At 31.9% G+C, this 19,444-nt stretch overlaps 2 protein-coding genes across 2 annotated transcripts in view; one reads left to right on the forward strand and one right to left on the reverse strand.

Annotated features, from left to right (window-relative positions):
* LOC134705834 (multidrug resistance-associated protein 1-like) overlaps positions 1-2,151 on the reverse strand; it is a 34,033-nt gene extending 31,882 nt beyond the window's left edge. The window contains exons 1-2 of the mRNA XM_063564549.1: positions 2,000-2,151; positions 1,601-1,834 (exon numbers count right to left, since the gene is read on the reverse strand). Of these exons, the coding sequence (XP_063420619.1) occupies positions 1,601-1,834; positions 2,000-2,151 (386 nt within the window). The remainder of the gene's footprint in view (positions 1-1,600; positions 1,835-1,999) is intronic.
* Positions 2,152-12,431: 10,280 nt separating this feature from the next.
* Positions 12,432-15,458, forward strand: LOC134705835 (uncharacterized). The gene is made up of 5 exons (XM_063564550.1): positions 12,432-12,537; positions 13,338-13,454; positions 14,257-14,382; positions 14,825-15,028; positions 15,355-15,458. The coding sequence occupies exons 3-5, from the start codon at positions 14,295-14,297 to the stop codon at positions 15,456-15,458; spliced, it is 396 nt and encodes a 131-aa protein (XP_063420620.1). The 5' UTR covers positions 12,432-12,537; positions 13,338-13,454; positions 14,257-14,294.
* Positions 15,459-19,444: the final 3,986 nt, after the last annotated feature.

Here is a 19,444-nt window from a genome sequence, read left to right on the forward strand (position 1 = left end):
GTTAATATTACTGATATAGTGTACTACTAAAATGACTAGGTAACATGCATTATTTTTTCAATCATTTACAATAGGACGATTTACATGTGACCTACCGCATAAGACCTAATACCAGATTTACACGTACACGAGAACACGACGGAAGCTGTAAATAGATCAGAATTTCCGGACCACCTAATTATACCCCTGATTTTTTCTCTATGTTGTGTTTTGTTGACTTCTTGTTGACTTCTTGTTGTTTTTAGTCTTTTTTGTCATGACATTGTCATTTTGCGTTCGACTAATGAACTTGAGTGTGCATTTGGTTTTGCCATGACATTGCCATTTTGCTACTTTCCACCTATCTTCACAAAGATGTATCACTGACATTAAGCTATTTAAAAACAAGATAACAACTTTACTTATACATTGTTTGCGCGAAAACAAAAACGGTAAAATGTACTACACAAAACGCGCACTTCGATTAATAATGTCTATTTAGAAAAACTTGAGGCTAAAATGGTGAAACGAAATTACAGCTGTAGAACAAACAAATTGTAATATCACATTTTCTTACTGGTTTGACTCGAACACCGATAGTAAATCTTTGTAGACGATTCTAGCGTAAGACTTGAATTATGAGCTTGGTATTTTTGATGAGTTTTTACTGTTTAATTTTATTTCATCACTTTCTATTGCAATCTTAATGTCGTTTAACTAATAAAAAAATCTAAATCACAAAGTAATATGTGACAGACTAATAAATAACGGTTTCTGTCTTTGAAACATGAAGATGGGTGTATTGACATTTTCTAAGAATTGAATGCTTCTTTTTGTAAATTTATTGAGGTGCAAAAGCGTTGACTGAAGTACATTTTGTTTGAAAGCGCTTCATCCTAAAGATGTACGCACAGTCAAAGCTTTTTTCCACCCTTAAAAAATATCGTGTTATCATTAAAGTAACATTTCATTTCAGATTGATTTTAGAATGATGCGAGATTGATATTAGCCCATTATAATTACGTGTATAATGAAACGCTCTTCAACTTTGTACTTGTTTGGCTTTATGAACATTTTTGATATGAGCGTCACTGATGAGTCTCATGTAGACGAAACGCGCGTCTGACGTACTAACTTATAATTCTGGTACCTTTGATATATATCTACTATCTAACTATCTACACCACTGGGTCGATTCAACTGCTGGTAATCGTTTTTGTCACCGAGTGTATCACCAGCCCAGTAGTCAGCACTTCGGTGTTGACATGAATATCAATTATGTGGTCATTTTTATAAATTTCCTGTTTACAAAACTTTTAATTTTTCGAAAAACTACGGATGTTCTTATCACAGGAATAGATTACCTTAGCCGTATTTGGCACAACTTTTTTGAATTTTGAAACCTCAATGCTCTTTAACTTCGTACTTGTTTTGGCTTTATAAATATTTTGACATAAGCGTCACTGATGAGTCTTATGTAGACGAAACGCGCGTCTGGCGTACTGAATTATAATTCTGGTACCTTTGAAAACTACATACATGTAATGTAATTATTTTAAATTTTGGTCCCTTAGTGGGGGCTGTTTTTGGAAAGACGGTACTTTTTGTAAGTTAAACTTACCTGAGAATGATAGGATTGAGAAGTGTAGCTCCACTACCTACTAGATACAATAAAGATATCCGTAACCATTCGAACCCATACAACTTGATTAGACAACTAGTAAGTGATGGGACTTTCTTTAAATGTTCATCATCGTTTAATATATTGTCATGATGTAGTAAGGAAGTCTCTTCGTTAGTCGGTTGTTTTGTACTTTTGTACTCTTTGAGATATGATACATTATGTTGAAAATTCCTTGGAAAAAACAGAAAAAAATCCATATTCAATTAAGTTATCTTTGTGAATTTGTCAAACATGTTATGGAAGCATCAGGGCTAAAATATAAGTTTTGAACAAAGAAGACTATTGTTATAAATGTCATGGAATAAACGATAAGTTGTTTAATCATGTTCAACTCACCTGCGTGCAAAGCTCAATTCTTCAGATTTCCATAGTGACTGTAGTTCTGTGATATTCTTTTCTGCTTTCAAATCTTGTTCTTGATTCCAAAGATTAGTCTTAGTAATTGTTTGTTTATAACATATAATTATAATTCTATAAAAGAAATCCATTAGAATATAACCTCGATATCGACTATACGTATTTGAAATTAATCATAATACAAGCATATGCTTGTGAAAAAAATCGTGTAGATTATAAGGGTTTAGCTGGAAATCAGTGCATCCGATAAATTTGTCATTCGATTTAACTTATTTTTCCTGTCATTCGATTTAATTAATGTTTCCTGGCATCTCTATTCTTGATAATATATTAAACTTTTCCGATGATCGGAGGTTAATCCTCTTTGACAGGATAAAACAATGTAAAATATCGCAAATTCATTTTCATTTTAGTAGTTTTTTATATATGTTAATTTTTTCATAATTATTGTTTTAAAATTTTAACTTAATGCCTTTCACTTACGGTGTAAACCAACTGATGAAAAGTTTGGAAATCACAGAAGCATACTGCAATGGGCAAACATTCTGAAAGAAAATTATTGATAATACATATTGATTTTATCTATTTCTATTCTATTATATATCGCCTTTAAAGTTACATCCCAGCTCCTTTGTTCTAACAGGGGTGATCTGAGCCAGATCACCCCTACCAGATCACCCAGGTTTGAGTGTTTTTGTTATGCATGCTCTCCCTTGTTCTGTAACATTTTGGCGGGAATGTCAAATTCACTATAAAACTCATAATTAATAATACTGATAAGACTATCTATCAAAATTCACGTAGAAAAAATCCAATGTATATGCTCGGATTCGAACTCAAGACCTTAAGCATATCAAGCCACGACACATACCACTACACCAGGACGACTGTATACGAACTACCAGTAATTAAATATACTTAAAGGTAGCAAGATCTTTTTATAAGTGGGCGAGTTGGCAGACCTTTATTCAGGGGGTATTAAACCTTTTCGTTAATAAGTGAGTTGTCAGTTTGATTGTTCAATTTGATTTTACACTTTTTCAAAAGTTGGACGAGTCGGTAAAAAAGAGTGGGGCGATTTTCTTATACAGTGGCGATATAGTGTGAGCCGATTGGCAAATGGAGCGAGTTGACATTGTTTGATATCTACTCATCGTGTTCGGGGGTCATAAAGGGTATACATCATAAACTAATATATAAAGTATATTATAATGGTTGTGTGGCGTTCTAAACTAGATTTTATGAATTGTAAATGGTTTTTCGTCTAATCTTAAACAGCTGGGATGTAAAATAGTTATCCCACTCCGACTTGGTGTGTCAGTGTTAGATCACCGTTTGGCCTCCGGCCATCGGGGTAATCTTACACTGACACACCGCGTCCTTGTGGGATAACTATTAACGAAAGGAACTCTTCCACGTGAGAAGTGAGTTATATAGTTTAAAGTATTACCAATGTTATTTCACTGATCGGTCGGAGCTTAAATTTTGATTTGCATATTGAAAGTCTATTATATATATGTGTGTGATAAGGATGAATTCCGTTATAATTATTATTGAGCTCTAATCACCTACCAGCGTCAACGAATGGATATATAAATAAACTGAGTGTATGATATGGGACTAACACTTCATTGATGAGTTTATCCAAAAACACCTGTCTATAGATTGACTGGTCTTAAGTAAGCAAACGAGAGCGTCGGCTGTGTCTTCTTTTATCAGTATGTCATTGTTAACAAAATTTGGATGTATGCAGTTAATTTTATAAGTGATCAAGAAATATTTTTGCGATATAAGTTTTAATGCAAATGCAACGCTTTGGGAACTCGCTCAGAACTAAACTAACTACAAATTTCCAGCTGTATTTAAAGTCTATTTGAAACTCGAAATTAAATATTTCGAAAAGTAGTCCCTCATCCTTGTGATATCAGCGGTGCTTACACACTGTAATCTAGCAGTAGATACTACAGGTTTATTACGGGCTATAAAAATTTAAACTGCTTTGTTATACTATATCCATATGATGAAACATATCATTAAATGGTGTATCTTCCAAGTTGGACGTAATGTTAATAGAAAGAGGTGTTACCCTACCCATTAACATTAATCTATTCTGACGCCGAGTAGACATGTTCTAATGTTCCTTTTCGAATCAACTTGAGACTACCAAGTCGGTAATAGTAGTATGAAATTTATCACCAGAAGTTATAAAACGAATCATGTATGTAACAGAGTTCGTTTGAAAATGCATTTAAAAGATAAGAACCTACTTCGTCTAGAGGCTGGTAGCTGTTATTGTGTTGATACTCAGCAAAACTGTATAGCACAACTTGAAGACATAAACAACCGAAAATAATATAAGATACAATGCTGTTGACACAAGATGGCTGCAAAAAATGAAAGAATATTTAGAAAAGGACTAAAACTCCTACAATTGTCTTTTATTGTCGGAGATTAAACCCCATTTCTTAACATTTCCGTCCGTTAGATTTTGACTAATCAGTACAGTTTACAAAACAAAACACAATACTAGCATGAAACCCTTTTATTTATGTTTTCATTCTTGGCGATCATGTTGGTTTGCAATATGGATCATAGAAAATGTTTTTGTTTTGTTTAAGGCCCCCAAAGGATGGCTGTGGCCAAGATTGGGTTCTTTGGCTTCATCATTTCAGAGAAAGATATAATTGGTTAAGTTAACGGATGACAGACGACCGAGATCTCACATTTAAAAAGTAATGCATTGTTAGAATAGACAACTTTCGAGTTCGTTACATTTCAGTAGAAAAAAAATTGTGTGTTTAGGGGAATCTTCACTTCCATTACCATGTTGAGCCAGTGATTAAAAAATATGATGTTATATAACATGAATCATTCGGCAATTTTAATTCTAATCCGACATAATTTCTAGTTATCCTGCATAATGTCGATCCCGAACACGCTTGGTGAACTTTAATAGTGCAAGGAACCCATAAGGTTTGTTCCCATTGTAAAATATTCAGTAAGCCTTCAGGATATACGAGCTCGTCCAGAACGGCCGGGTTCCGGTCTATGTAAATCGTAATAAAGGCGCGCATAGTTGACAACTTTTACGAGGGTAAAAGGGGGAGGGGTGGCACTGAAAAAAACCCTGAAATAAGACATCATTTCACTGGCACTTTCCTCTTGTATGTATAAACTCTCTGTTTAACATAATATTCCCTATTTAGTATTCACATTTATGATAAAAATGATTTACGGCTTTTAAAAAAGTATATGACAAGCTTCTGAACTTTTGAAATGTAAATAAAGGAACAACATTATAGGCCTTTCCGCCTTTCACAAACTTGACATAATTTAATAAAGTGTTTTCTCGACGATCCCTGCCCAGTGTTTGTAATTTATTTGCAAAATACCGAACACGCAAAATAAGCTTTTGAAAGTCACAATGCACGTAAACTCAAATAAGCAGAACACGTTGAACGAAGCACCTGTCTTGCAAGACTGAACATCTAATAAAAAAGAAAAAACGCGTTGAACGTGAAATAAAAATGGACAATCACGTTTCTCGATATAACCCTTTACCACCCTCTTTTACGGTTAAGAACTTAAAGTGGTAACTTTGATTGTCAAACGTTACCTGATGCTGTATATCATTTTGAAGAGTAAAAATATACAACACAGCAGAAAATATCCAGTATATCCATAAATACCAAGATGTTGTTATTCCTTTTTTTCGGTTGATTTGTGTTACAATAGTTAAGAAGAGCTAAAAAAAAAGTTTTAATACAGTTGAATGATATATCGTTCAAGCACAGTAAGAACATTCATATGCATTGTTTTATGCTCATTTAAAAAATTTAAAAGACTAATTAGGGAGGGAGTGTTGTATAGGAAATAACGTTTATGTAATATCAAGGCCTGATTTAGAGTCTACAGTTTTTGTTTTTTAATATAAATAAAAAGCTCTGAAATAGTTGTTTTAATGTGTGCTTTATTCACTCCATGAGACAAATTAAATACAGACACAATTGTTTTTCATAGTTATTTTTATCCTTCTGTTTTCTTAGTCATTGGCCATGGACGTACATGACAATAAGAAGCGAGATATGTGAATACGATGAATGAAATAATCTATTGTCATAGAATAGTCACGAGAGAATAATCCGTATTCTACAATATTTAGCAGTTATAATACAGTGAATAAGATACCGATGATTGGTACAAAACATACAAGGATGCAGCATTGATTATTTTATAAAGTAAGTTAAACATTGTATGTTTTGTTTAAAATATAGAATATACTTACATAACACATAATAGTTAGTATAAGACCAACCAGTAGCGACAGAGGGACAGATATATTATCATCACATTTGTAACCATAATTGATATTGGACCACAAATAGAACAGATTCAGCACCAACAGAAGGACACATATAACCTGAATTATCAAAACGTTTATAATATACAAAGAAAGAGTGATAAAATTCTTGATTTTATTATTATTAAGTTTTGATGAGATGAAATTATCATATAATATTATATGCTATTGTGTTGGAACGTTTTAATAGTTAGAACTTCCTTAAAGTTTATTATGACTAAAAAATAAACAAAAAAAGGAATATCTGACCGATAAACGGGGCAATAATTGATTCTCGTTGTAGTTTAGTGTTGAAACATAGAAATGTTACCGGTTCCTTAAAAGGAAATATAAAATTTTCGATTCGAGAATTAATTAGATAAAATTGAGAATAGAAATGGAGAATGGTATACGTGATAAATAAAACATGTAAAGCAAAAGAAAAATATATACGTTATCAATAAAACTGTAATGCAAAAGAAAAAATATATACGTTATAAACAAAACATGGAATGCAAAAAATGTTTTATAAAGAGGGAGTGATTGTATGTCAATAAGACAACAATCAAACTATATGATAAAATCTGAGGGGGGGAATGCAAATTTATTTGATAATTAAATTGTCAATTATCCCAAAAAGTAAAATGTCAGAAATACTTGCAGTTTTGAACACGCTTATAGTTCCTATTGCCAAGGGTGGATTCTGAGCCTTCCTTGAAATAAAGCATTCGTATAGAAATGATGCAAGAAGCCATCCTGTTGGTATCCAAATTGGTATGGTAGTGCGAAAACATTCAGTAAAATGTGGCACTTCACCGCTCAGAACATGTTCATCCTGTAAAAAACGTTACTAATTATAAAGTGTATAATTATTTGGGCTCTTCAAGATATTTTCTGTGGGAAAACACATCCAATGATATATATTTATATAGGCAACAGTAGTTGTACTCAGAAAACAAATCCGGGTTACAAACTAAAACTGAATTATATATCATAAACTTAAAAAAACTTCAACTTTCTTACATTCCATTTATATAATTCAGCATTCATTTGACCACATTCAACAAAAAATAGGATATTGAATGTTCAAATCGAATGTTGAATGTTACCACTCGAGTTCAATATTAAAATCGATTTTTTTAGAAGCCGCTATAATTCAATTGGGTCCAATGTAGATTCTTTCAGAACTTTCCAAAATCATTAACAAACGTCTATGGTCAAAGCTTAAATTTTCGTAGCAATACTGTAACAGATTAAAATATAGATACGCTATCAATTCTGCCTTATCTAGCTACAATATGATCTCTTGAATCTTATAAGCGCTTCTTCAACTATAAAGTAATGCTGGCAATAACGAAAGATATCACTATAGTAACAGCATTCTTCTTTAGCTGTACTAAGTCAGGAGTATAGCGGTTGTAATACATTAGTTTGATGTGTTTGAGCTTTTGATTTTGTCATTTAATTAAGGACTTTGCGGTTTGAATTTTCCTCGGAGTTCAGTAGTTTTGTAGCTTTACTTTTTCTGGCAATAACGAGAGTTTTCAGTAGAGAAACTGCACACTTCTTCAACTCAAAAGACTTCTGACAATAACGAGATTTTTGAATAGGGTAACAAAATAAATCTTACCCAAAAAGTTGAATTCCCACAAAATTGTTGAAACCCCATTTTCTGTTAACCAATACGTAACATTAATGTATGTCAGTCGACATTAAGTTTACACAAAGGTGTTTAAGAATAATTAATCTTGGTGCATGCTCAGAAATGAATTAAAAAGACGTTTACCTGTTTTTTCCAAAGGAGGTGAAAAAACGATAAGTTTATTAACACTGGTAGACTTATGTGAAAGCTAGGCTAATGTTATATAACCTGGTGACCTGCCTCTCAACTTTGTACAGGGTATCTTTTCTGTGAGGAATTGAACATTAAAGGTCCGACCGTTCACACAGTGTAACCATAATTTCTTTCTATCCAATGATTTGGATAAATTTTTACTTTGATAAAATTATAATTTTTTCATAGCATTTTTAGCTCACCTGGCCTAAAAGGCCACGTGAGCTTTTCTCATCACTTGGCGTCCGTCGTCGTCGTCGTCGTCTGTCGTCGTTAACAATTTTTCAAACATCTTCTCCTCTGAAACTACTGAATAGATTTGAATGAAACTTAGCATGACTGTACTTTAGTATATCCTGCACAAAGTGTGCGCTTCGATTTTTGATCCGTCAAAAAACATGGCCGCCGTTACTTAAAATAGAACATAGGGGTCAAAAGCAGTTTTTGGCTTAAATCTCAAAAACGAATGCATTTAGAGCAAATCTGACATGGGGTAAAAATGTTCATAAGATCAAGATCTATCAGCCCTGAAATTTTCAGATGAATCAAACAACCCATTGTTGGGTTGCTGCCACTTAATTGGTAATTTTAAGGAAATTTTGCAGTTTTTGGTCATTATCTTGAATATTATTATAGATAAAGATAAACTGTAAACAGCAAAAATTATCAACAAAGTAAGATCTACAAATAAAACAAATGACCAAAGTTGTCAATTGTTCCGTTAAGGGGTTATTGTCCTTTAATGACAATTTGTTCATCATATTTGCTAACTTTAAAAAATCTTCTTCTCTGAAACTACTGAATGGATTTGAATGAAACTTAGCATAATTGTTCCTTAGTATATCCTGCACAAAGTGTGCGCTGCGATTTTTGATCCGGCAAAAAACATGGCCGCCGTTACTTAAAATAAAACATGGGGGTCAAATGCAGTTTTTGGCTTATATCTCAAAAACGAAAGCATTTAGAGCAAATCTGACAGGGGTAAAAATGTTCATTAGGTCAATATCTATCACCTCTTAAATTTTCAGATGAATCAAACAACCCATTGTTGGGTTGCTGCCACTTAATTGGTAATTTAAAGGAAATTTTGCAATTTTTGGTCATTATCTTGAATATTATTATAGATACAATTAAGCTGTTAATAGCAAAAATGTTAAGCAAAGTAAGATCTACAAGTAAGTCAATTTGACCAAAATTGTCAGTTAACCTCTTAAGGAGTTATTGCCCTTTAAAGACTTTTTTCACAATTTGTTCATCATGTTGACTTACTTTAAAAAATCTTCTCCTTTGAAACTGCTGTATCAATTTCAGCCAAACTAAGGCTAAATGAGTTTCAGGGTTTCAGAATATCTAGTATAAATTTTATATTTCATTTCCTTGTATGTCAAGAAACATAGCTCCTATGGCTAAAATAGAACATAGGAGAAAATGATTTTTTTTTTTTGCTTTTGAAGAAAATAGGACAATTCAAAGAACATTTAAATAAATTGAAAATCCAAAATAATCATTGATGAGAGATTAAACCAAAAATTAAGGTGAGCGATTCAGGCTCTTGAGAGCCTCTTGTTTAAATATCATATATTTTTTTTTCATTTAAAAAAAAAGAATATGTTTAATGTATTTAGACCCTTGTAATACTCAATGTATATTGAAAATTCATGTTAATCAGAGTCACAGCATAAAGATTAGTGGTTCAAACAAGTCCATGCAATTCATTGTATGATTACCCATGATATAACATTACAGTTCATATCGCAAATTATTATTTTTATTTTGGCATATCTTTGCAGTCTTTGTGTCGTGATTGGAAATTTTTAAACTGTACCAGCGTCTCTGATGTTCGCTTAAACTGCTTATTTTTGTATAAATTTCACAATTGTAATAGTTTTATAATTAGTATAGATTAACATGGCTCATTTTACATCGTGATCATACTGCTGAATAATATCTTTTATCCCTAATATCTAACATTTGTTCATTTATTTTATGGTGATGTTGTACCCTTTTGGACTTGTTATACATTACATTTTGTAGTGTACTGTATGATAATTATATGATCCATCGCCCCGTAAGATTTATCGTTGACTATATTCAATCATTTTATATATATATAAAAATATAGGCGTAAAAAATTAAATATATGCGACCTGTAACCACATGCCTTAGATGTAAGCACTTTAAACAGGTCAATGTAATGCATTCGACAAGAGCAAAACCATTATCATAAAGTTAGCTATGCCAGCATCTATATGCATGCTTTCAATTTTTATCTATACTGCCAAATAGAAATCTTACACTTTTAAGACGTTACGCAAAACATAAGACATTCCATTCGAAAGTTAAATTTAAATATTCATGTTCAGAAAATTTCACACAGTTTTAGTACAGATAATTTTATTATAGGTTTTTCGCATGAGATTGTATCACTGAATAATGTTTAGGCCTGATAAAATGTAAACTCCAAATATTCAATTATACAGATGTGTCAAATTCAGGCGCTAGTTTCCTATTAAACGTATATTGAATAGTGACAAATGAACTGTCTCAACATACTAATCTATTTATTTCGATGAATATGATTAGGCAGGTATTCAAATCCAGAATGCATTTTCTGTAGTGTATATATAAATTCTGAATATATCCCAACAAGTTAAACAGCTTTACCAAATCCACTGAGAAAACAAAAATGGCAAGTTATATAGTAATCACAACACTTTTTAAGACGAAATAACATTTTGACTGTCCTTTATTATGTTTTATGCCTGTTATCGTTACAAGTTTTTATATGATATACAGTTTTCAAGAGTGTAATATTTTTGTTTATAGTTACCAATACAACGACTGATTTCCGCTTCGATATGGATAATGGTAATGAGGCTTTGCACAAGTAAGTAAAACTTAGTTTCGTTCATTTCTTGCTATTTTCATAATTTCATACACTAGTACTTTTATTTGTATCAGAAGCTGTAATTCTGTTAATTAACTTAGCTGTATTTGGCAAAACTTTAAGGAATTTTGATCCTGAATGCTCTTCAACTTCGTCCTTTTTTTTGGCATTTTAAACTTTTTTGGATTCGAGCGTCACTGATGAGTCTTTAGTAGACGAAACGTGCGTCTGTCGTATATACCAAATTTACTCCTGGTATCTATGATGAGTTTATCTGTTGCACTCTTGAAAGATAGCACACGACTAAACATAATGAAAGTATAATCCTTTTATATAAATATATATATATATGTTAAAAGCCTGTTTATCGGTGTGATGAACATGAGAATTTCAAGCTACATGCTTAATTTGACCTTATTTCCCATATTATATAGTATTGCTCCATGCGTTAATCAGACAAAACTGAAATAAAAAAACATAAATTATTCTTATGTTTTAATATAAACTAACAATATTCAGTGTTACGATCGCTATTACAGCATTTTGAAAAGCTATGGAGTCGCCCAAGGTACAAACTATCTGCTATTTTGAGTAGGTGAAATATGTAAGGGTTTGAACAGCGGTATACTACTATTGCCTTTATTTATCGTTGACCCTAATTGTTCTTCTGAATAAAGTTTCAAATCGTGTACTTCATAAAATTGCTTTAAACTATTACTGTTACGAGAGCTATTAATTGTTTTGTTTTCCTTTTTCATTGTTTCACAAAGTACTATAAATGAGGATCAGGTTATACTACTCTATTTACAATCAATCGGTAGTATAATAAAATTATTTGAATAAGTACAAATATTTACACGGTACTGTACATAAAATACATTTAACCACCAGTTCATATCAAATTGTTTGTGATCATTGTAAATCTTGTAAACCTTTTTGAAATGGGTTCCTATCTTAGGCATTGGTTGAAGGTGTCTGTATCAATCTATAGTTCAAAAATAAGTCATAGTTGAAGAAGTTTCAGTATCAGTAGCAACAGTAGTAGTCGTAGTATCATATAAATAAGAGTGTGGTTTGATTTCCAATGTGACAAATATCCAACAGAGACAAAATGGCGCATAATAATGTAAAAAGCAAAATCACAAAAGTACTAAACTCGGAGGAAAATTCAAAACGGAAAGTCCCTAATCAAATAGCAAAATCAAAATCTCATACACATCAAACGAATGGATTACAACTAAGCAAATATAGCTCACAGTTGTTCGGATATTATTGTTAATGCTGTTTTCTGATGATTTAATTTTATTTGAAGATACGATATTTTTCAGGTGACTGTCCCGGTCAGTTTACATGTGATGAAAATCAGTGTATACCATACAGTTTGGTTTGTGATACAAATATTGATTGTCAAAATGAACACAGCATTGCATATGAAGAATATTATGTTTGCTTGATAGGTATCTTTATATTCATTTTATATTCTTTAATTTGATACATCATTTGTTTTTGCACCAAACTAAAATAAATTACCACCAAGCTTACACTGAAAGATAGAAGTCTTAAAAATCGTACCTATTAGAAATTACTAGTAAGTTTTGCCGGAATATAAAACCGTTACGCCGCTGAAATGGTAAATAAAGACAACAGTATTATACCGCTGTTCTAAATCCATTAATCGATTGGTAAAACCAAAAAAGGGTTACAAACTAAAACTGAGGGAAACACATCAAATACAAGAGGATAACTAAGACACAACAGAAACACAACACTAAAATGTAACACACATGAAAACGAACTATAGTATAACAATGACCATTTTCTTGACTTGGTACAGGACTTTTAAAGAAAAAAAATGGTCGATTGAAACCTCGCGCTTTTATGGCAATGTTAAATATAACATTAAAACGACAACATTACAAGACAGGATTACAGTACAACTAAATACAAGAACATTCAGGACAATGAAATACACATTAGCATAACTATATAACATTAAAATAAAACAGTTTATGGGTACAGTTTTAGTCAGGAAATATTTATAATCGTTTATTTTAACCCATACAATCATTTTGAAAAATATTAAAATGTTACAAAAATGTATAGAATGCTTTCAAATAGTGCTGTAAAATACTTAATTCACTCTCTGTTCTTAATGTGCATTCGTTTACTTTAAACAGTTACCACTCAGTATGAATAAATCTGTATAAACGTATATATAAGTCTTAACTAAATTATCTGTTCTTTATTTATTCCATAGAAGGCTGTACTGACAAGTTTAAATGTGACGACGGAAAATGCATTCCTTTTGAAAAGTTGTGCGATTCACATAATGATTGTGACGGAGGCGAAGACGAAACAAGATGTAGTATATCGGGTAGGTTTTATGGTAATCAAAATACGTGTCCTGATTGTGAAGGTGTATAATAATAAATGTTCAAATAAGGAAATGTCATATGATTGCAAATGAGACAACTAACCACCAAAGTTCAAATGAAGTTGATGTGAGCAAATATAAGCAACTGTACGGTCTTCAGAAATAACAAAATCAAACCGCTATATAGTAGGCTATTAAAGGCCCCGACATGAAAAATACAAAATATTCCAATTGAAGGAACTGACGGCTTAATTTAAAACAAAACACTTTACGAAAAACCAATATGACAAACATGAACCAATGACAGATTGTTTAAGTGTACACAAAGATTAGTATTTCAAGAGATTAAGTCATTTAAAAATTGTGGAATTAAAGTTTAAGTGTATGGAATGAACGCAAAATGTCTAATCAAAAGAATGTGTATTCATTTTCAATTGCGATTTCTTGAAATGTTTTAGTAAGAAATTTTTTTGTTGAATCATCCAATACCCGTTAATTGAAATGAAAAGTAAAGTGGTGCCCGGCCCTATGTTTTCTGAATATATCACAAGTATGACAGTTATACATGGTAAACATGAAAACGAAATTTAAAGTGACACAGACAAAAAGTAGATTTTTAACGTTGTACGTGTTTTTCAGACATCATTTAGACCCTGTCTAGTTTCTTCTGTACAAAAGATCTTGAGGAACAGACACAATGTACTACATGGCCAATAAAAGTTAAAATTGATGTTGACCTAAGTCAGATTATTTGAACCATTCAAGTTTTTATTTACTTATGCACATACAATGTTTTCGGCAGGTTTGATATGTCCAGGTGGGTCTAAATGCAAAAATGGCATGTGTATCCGACCAGATTGGATGTGTGATGGGAAACCACACTGCCATGACGAAAGCGACGAATCGCCTGCAACTTGCAACCCAGAAGGTAGTCTCTCTCACAAGAATGATTCACCTGTTTTGAATCAAGTATTTGAGGTTATGAAATTGTTCGTTTACTACGAAATTGCATACGCTTTTGGTTTTATTTCGATAAATTAAATTATTCATTTGTGTCCTTGTTTTGAATGTCATATGTATTGTGATGTAAAAAGTGACATTTGGATGTGTTTTGAATACTTGTTTTACTCTTAGAATCAAAAGCCGAAAATCATTTTTATTCTAGTGGAATTAGATTTTTTTTTTATCTAAATCTAAATTGTATCCTTAACAACTTATATTTCACGACTATCATCAAAATTGAAATATATATTTACAGTTCTAAATATTGAATACTCGAGTAGTCGCTTTTGTATCATTGAGAAGATATCTTTCGAAAAAACGTATTCATATTTCACTTCAAACAACATTTTCTATATTTTTCTCCGAAGAATTCACAACACAGATGATGGAGGCATCAACAAATTCATCAACCGAGGACCAACCATCACGGGAGACAGAAGAACAATCAAGATACCAGACAACTTCTTCAATGCATCACAGTAATGATACTGACAGTCAACCAAAACGGGAGACAGAAGAACAATCAAGATACCAGACAACTTCTCCAATGCATCACAGTAATGATACTGACAGTGAGTTGATATTATATGGAATTCATTAAGCACACTTTAAGCCAACAAAACAAAAAATAATATCTGTTTTAGATAATAAGTATTCGAGACTCAAATGGAAAGATTGCCAACGAATTTCTTTTTTTTTATCAGCTTCAAAGACCTCTAATGTCGTCATTGGTAAGGTTCCATCTGATGAAAAATTGTGCTAATCAAATACTTCTTTCATAATTTTTTAATCTATCATTTTAGAATTGATTTTTTAAATATTTACTGGAAGTCATCATGACATTTTCGTTTTCTTTAACATGTATCAATGGTTTTTCGTCCACGTTTATCTATTTCAGGCGATGAAAGTGGGATTGAGACTAGTAGTGTTAGTGTCAGCGTAGGGGGAGTACTCTTGGGCAAAAACGACGATGATCTTCAACAAATCATGAACAGTGGTTAGTGTAAAACATTAGTTTTTACAGAATATGGTCACAATCTATAAAATTCTTAGGCACTCAAACGAAATATAAAATCGTAACTCTAGATTCAACGGGTGTTAACTGTAGATGTCAAATTTAAAACTTTACAACTGAAATTGTTCTAGAACTTATGATCTTCTTAAGCTGTATCTTCGTCAAAAAGAGTATAAATAGTTCATTAGTATGGGAATAAGGAGATGTGATATGCTTGTCTGTTGGACAAATATATTATCTTTTAAGACTTAGGGTACAGAATATGAAAAAGTACAGGTTATCGTAAGGCGTCCCGCAATGAGCGAGCCCAAACCGTATAGAAATATATAAAAGGTTTTGTTTAGACCAGACGTTTATACCGTTGTCATTAGATATAAGATGAAAAAGTACAGGTTATCGTAAGGCGTTCAGCAATGAGCGAGCCCAAACCGTATAGATTATATAAGGTTTTGTTTAGACAAGACGGTTATACAGTTGTCATTAGATCTAAGATTCTCAAAATATTTAAACAAAAAATACCGAACTCTTCAGTAAATACCAAATGGGTGAAGTCTATAATAACTGACAACATTAGAATTAGCAAAATAACAGAGTATTAACTGTCACAAAAAAGTGTATCCCTGTTTAAATTCAACACGTCGTATAAGTTAACCAATTAGTTGTTGTGGCCATAAACATTATGCAAAGTCAAATTCAGAGGTTGTTCCTCATAACCGTCCTTAAGAATGTTTATTCGGGTATGTGTACATGTCTAGGATTCTGAACTATTCTTGTGAATTAAAAGTTGCTATTATCTTTGAGTAACGCATAATTCCTTTCTTCAAATTTTCTTCAGAACGAATTTGAATTTTATTTTTGTGGTATATAACTTATGTTTTTTAACATGTACTTTATAGTTGTAACGGATGGGAAAAAAGTAAAATCACAAAAATACAGCACTCCGAGGAAAATTCAAAACCGAAATTCCCTAATTAAACGAATGGACAACAACTATCATACTCCTGACTTGGTACATGCATTGTCAAATGTAGAAAATGGTGGATTATATAATGCATCTAAATTTTCATATGAAGTTGGAGGAAACTTCAGTGGAAACAAGCATTTTTTAACGAACAGTTAAAACGTCATCCATTTTCTGATACTGAAAATTGTCATTTCTCTATTTCAGGTTTAGATTTAAGAATAAATGCAATGACTATATTTGCTGGCCTAAGTTTAGTTCGAATAATGATACGCGTTCGTTAGTCATCAAATCTTGAACACAGAACTTTTCTATACATTCAACATTTTATAAAGATGTAGGCTTGATGGTTAACTCTCTCTTACATCCGCTACATTTCGAAGATTATTCTTTTTTTTCAAAAATTCATTTATTTCCATTTAGATATATGTCGATACTGCAAAGTGAAATTAATTCAATAATGTTTTATGTATGCAAATTTAATATCAATGACTTTGTCGAATATTTTGAAGTTGTGTCCATATTGTCTTGCAAGAGGCAAAATGCAGACCAGGTTCTTTGGAAAGACTTGTTAAATTATCCAGCTCATATATGCTCAAACAACTAAAAATACAAAACCTAGCACAAACTCTAAAAGTTTGCACTGCTGTTAATTTAGACAATGCAATTTCCAATATGAACTCCTTTTACGGCTTTAACTGTGAAATTTTCACAATGAAATTTAGATAAATATCAAATCCTGAAATGGAAAATTGCATATGTCATTCTATTTTTGGCAAGGTCAAATTATAGATTCGTGCAGCTTATTTTCAACATTTATATGGATCGAACTTCTAAGAGCTTAACTTCTACTAAATTTCTGCAATACTTTTTCTTTTAAGTTAAGAGCTCCTGATAATTCATATTGATTGCTTTCAAACGGTATTCATATTGTTAGAATTTCTCAATTGTCTCTATGCGATAGAACATTCTGATCAGATCGGGGAACCCGTAGGTAAACCTAACAAAACATTTATATATATATATCATATTTCTCTTTGTTTGTAAAGGAGGCGTTGTTTGTCAATCAGTTATATTTATAAAATGCAACAGCAAGAGCTGATGAAAGATAAATAAAGGCAACATTAGTATACCGCTGTTCGTAAGTCATAAATTGATTGAGAGAAAAAAATCCGGGTTTCAAACTAAATCTGAGGTAAACACATCATCTATAAGAGGAAAACGACGACACAATTGAAACACTGAAGTGCAACAAAAAAAAACAAAGAACAATGCAACACACTCAGAGACGAACTATAAGATAAGATCTGTCATTTCCCTGACGTTGTACAGGACATGTCAAGAAAACATGGTAGGCTGAATCGGGTTTTGCGGATAGTCGAACCTCACGCTGTTATGGCAATGCTAAATATAACACTAAAATGACAATATTACATGACAGGACTACAGTGCAAGCAAATGCAAGCCCATTTTGACAGAGAAATTCACAAATTAACATTACAGTAGGACATTTCGGCATGCAAATAGTTATCAAAGGTACCAGGCTTGTAATAAGATATACCACACGTGCGCCTCGTCTACACAAGACTCACCAGTGACTCTCAGATTAAAATAGTGAAGAAAGCCAAACATGTTCAAAGTTGAAGAGTATTGATGACCCCAAATTCCAAAAGGTTGTTCCAAATACGGCTAAGGTTATCTATGTCTTGGATAAAAAAAAATCATTAGTATTAAGAATGATTACTTAAACCGAAGATGATTGTGGGTCCTGTCATAGTGGTGTGGGCTTTGCTCATTGTTGAAGGTCGTAGATAGACCAATGGATTTTAATTTCTGTGTCATTTGGTCCCTTGTGGAGAAATATCTCATTGGCAATCATACCACATTCTCTTTTATATATATATATCCGCTACCGTTTTTTATATTGCCTGATACTAATATGTTTATATAATCCAAAGAGAAATATAGAAATAATTATTCTTGAAATAAATTCAGTAAAATGAATCCAGATTGTAGTATGGAAGGAACATGCAAATATAAATCCTAGTCAATCTTACATTTTAGATAGTCCTTAATGCGCTTCAAGTTCATACGTTGTTCTGTTTAATTTTTTGTTTCGAGAAACAGTGGTGGGCTTTTTTTAGTCGAAATGTCCGTCTGTTGAACAAAATTGTAATCCTTGTATTTATCATTAATTAATTTGAATAAGTTGAAATAAGGATGAAAAAATTAGAGATCAATATAAATTAGATTGAAAAGAAACCATGTTTGAACAACATTCTCTGTTCTTGTGAATAACCTTATATGTATGCTTGAAACCATATAATTTATACGAATAGCTCTCCTCAAAAATTTAAACATTTGAATGAATTTGTATCAAAGTGCACGTGAATTTTGAAATTTAACCCCAGCAAATCCAAGGCTGTGATAAAAAATAAGCGCTAATACAACTAATAAAAGGCGCTCAGCAGAAATGGGCGTTTGAATGAGACTTACAAGGGAGTTGTTATCAAATAGTTCTGGTTCCTATGTATGTTGGTGTTTGCTTTTGTTACACTTCAGTGTTCCTGTTATTCCCTTGTTTTCCTTTTATAGTTTATGTGTTTTCTTCGTTTTAGTTTGTAACCCGGATTTGATTTATTATCATTGAACAGCGGTATACCTCTGTTATCTCTATTAATTAGTTATTTGATTATGAGTTTGTTTTACCCGCTTTTGTATTTTATTAACTAGATCAATAATTACGTAACAGATCATTTCGGACGTAATTCGAATCATATCATTAAGCTGCAAAAATTATCACCGATCTTTTAATTCCATGATATCTTTTCATAATGCTCTGTGGACCAACTCTAGTACACGGATGTATCGTATGACTTCCATTATTCGCTTTTAGTAAAAGTAAAAGTTGCTTCTTGAAACATTGCAATATATAAATGCAAACTAAGCTTAATATCTCAAAATCATCTCTTATCATAGACTTTGGATAGGAGCTAATACATTTTTGAGATT

The sequence above is a fragment of the Mytilus trossulus genome, chromosome 2 (genome assembly GCF_036588685.1).
Source record: "Mytilus trossulus isolate FHL-02 chromosome 2, PNRI_Mtr1.1.1.hap1, whole genome shotgun sequence".
NCBI lineage: Eukaryota > Metazoa > Mollusca > Bivalvia > Mytilida > Mytilidae > Mytilus > Mytilus trossulus.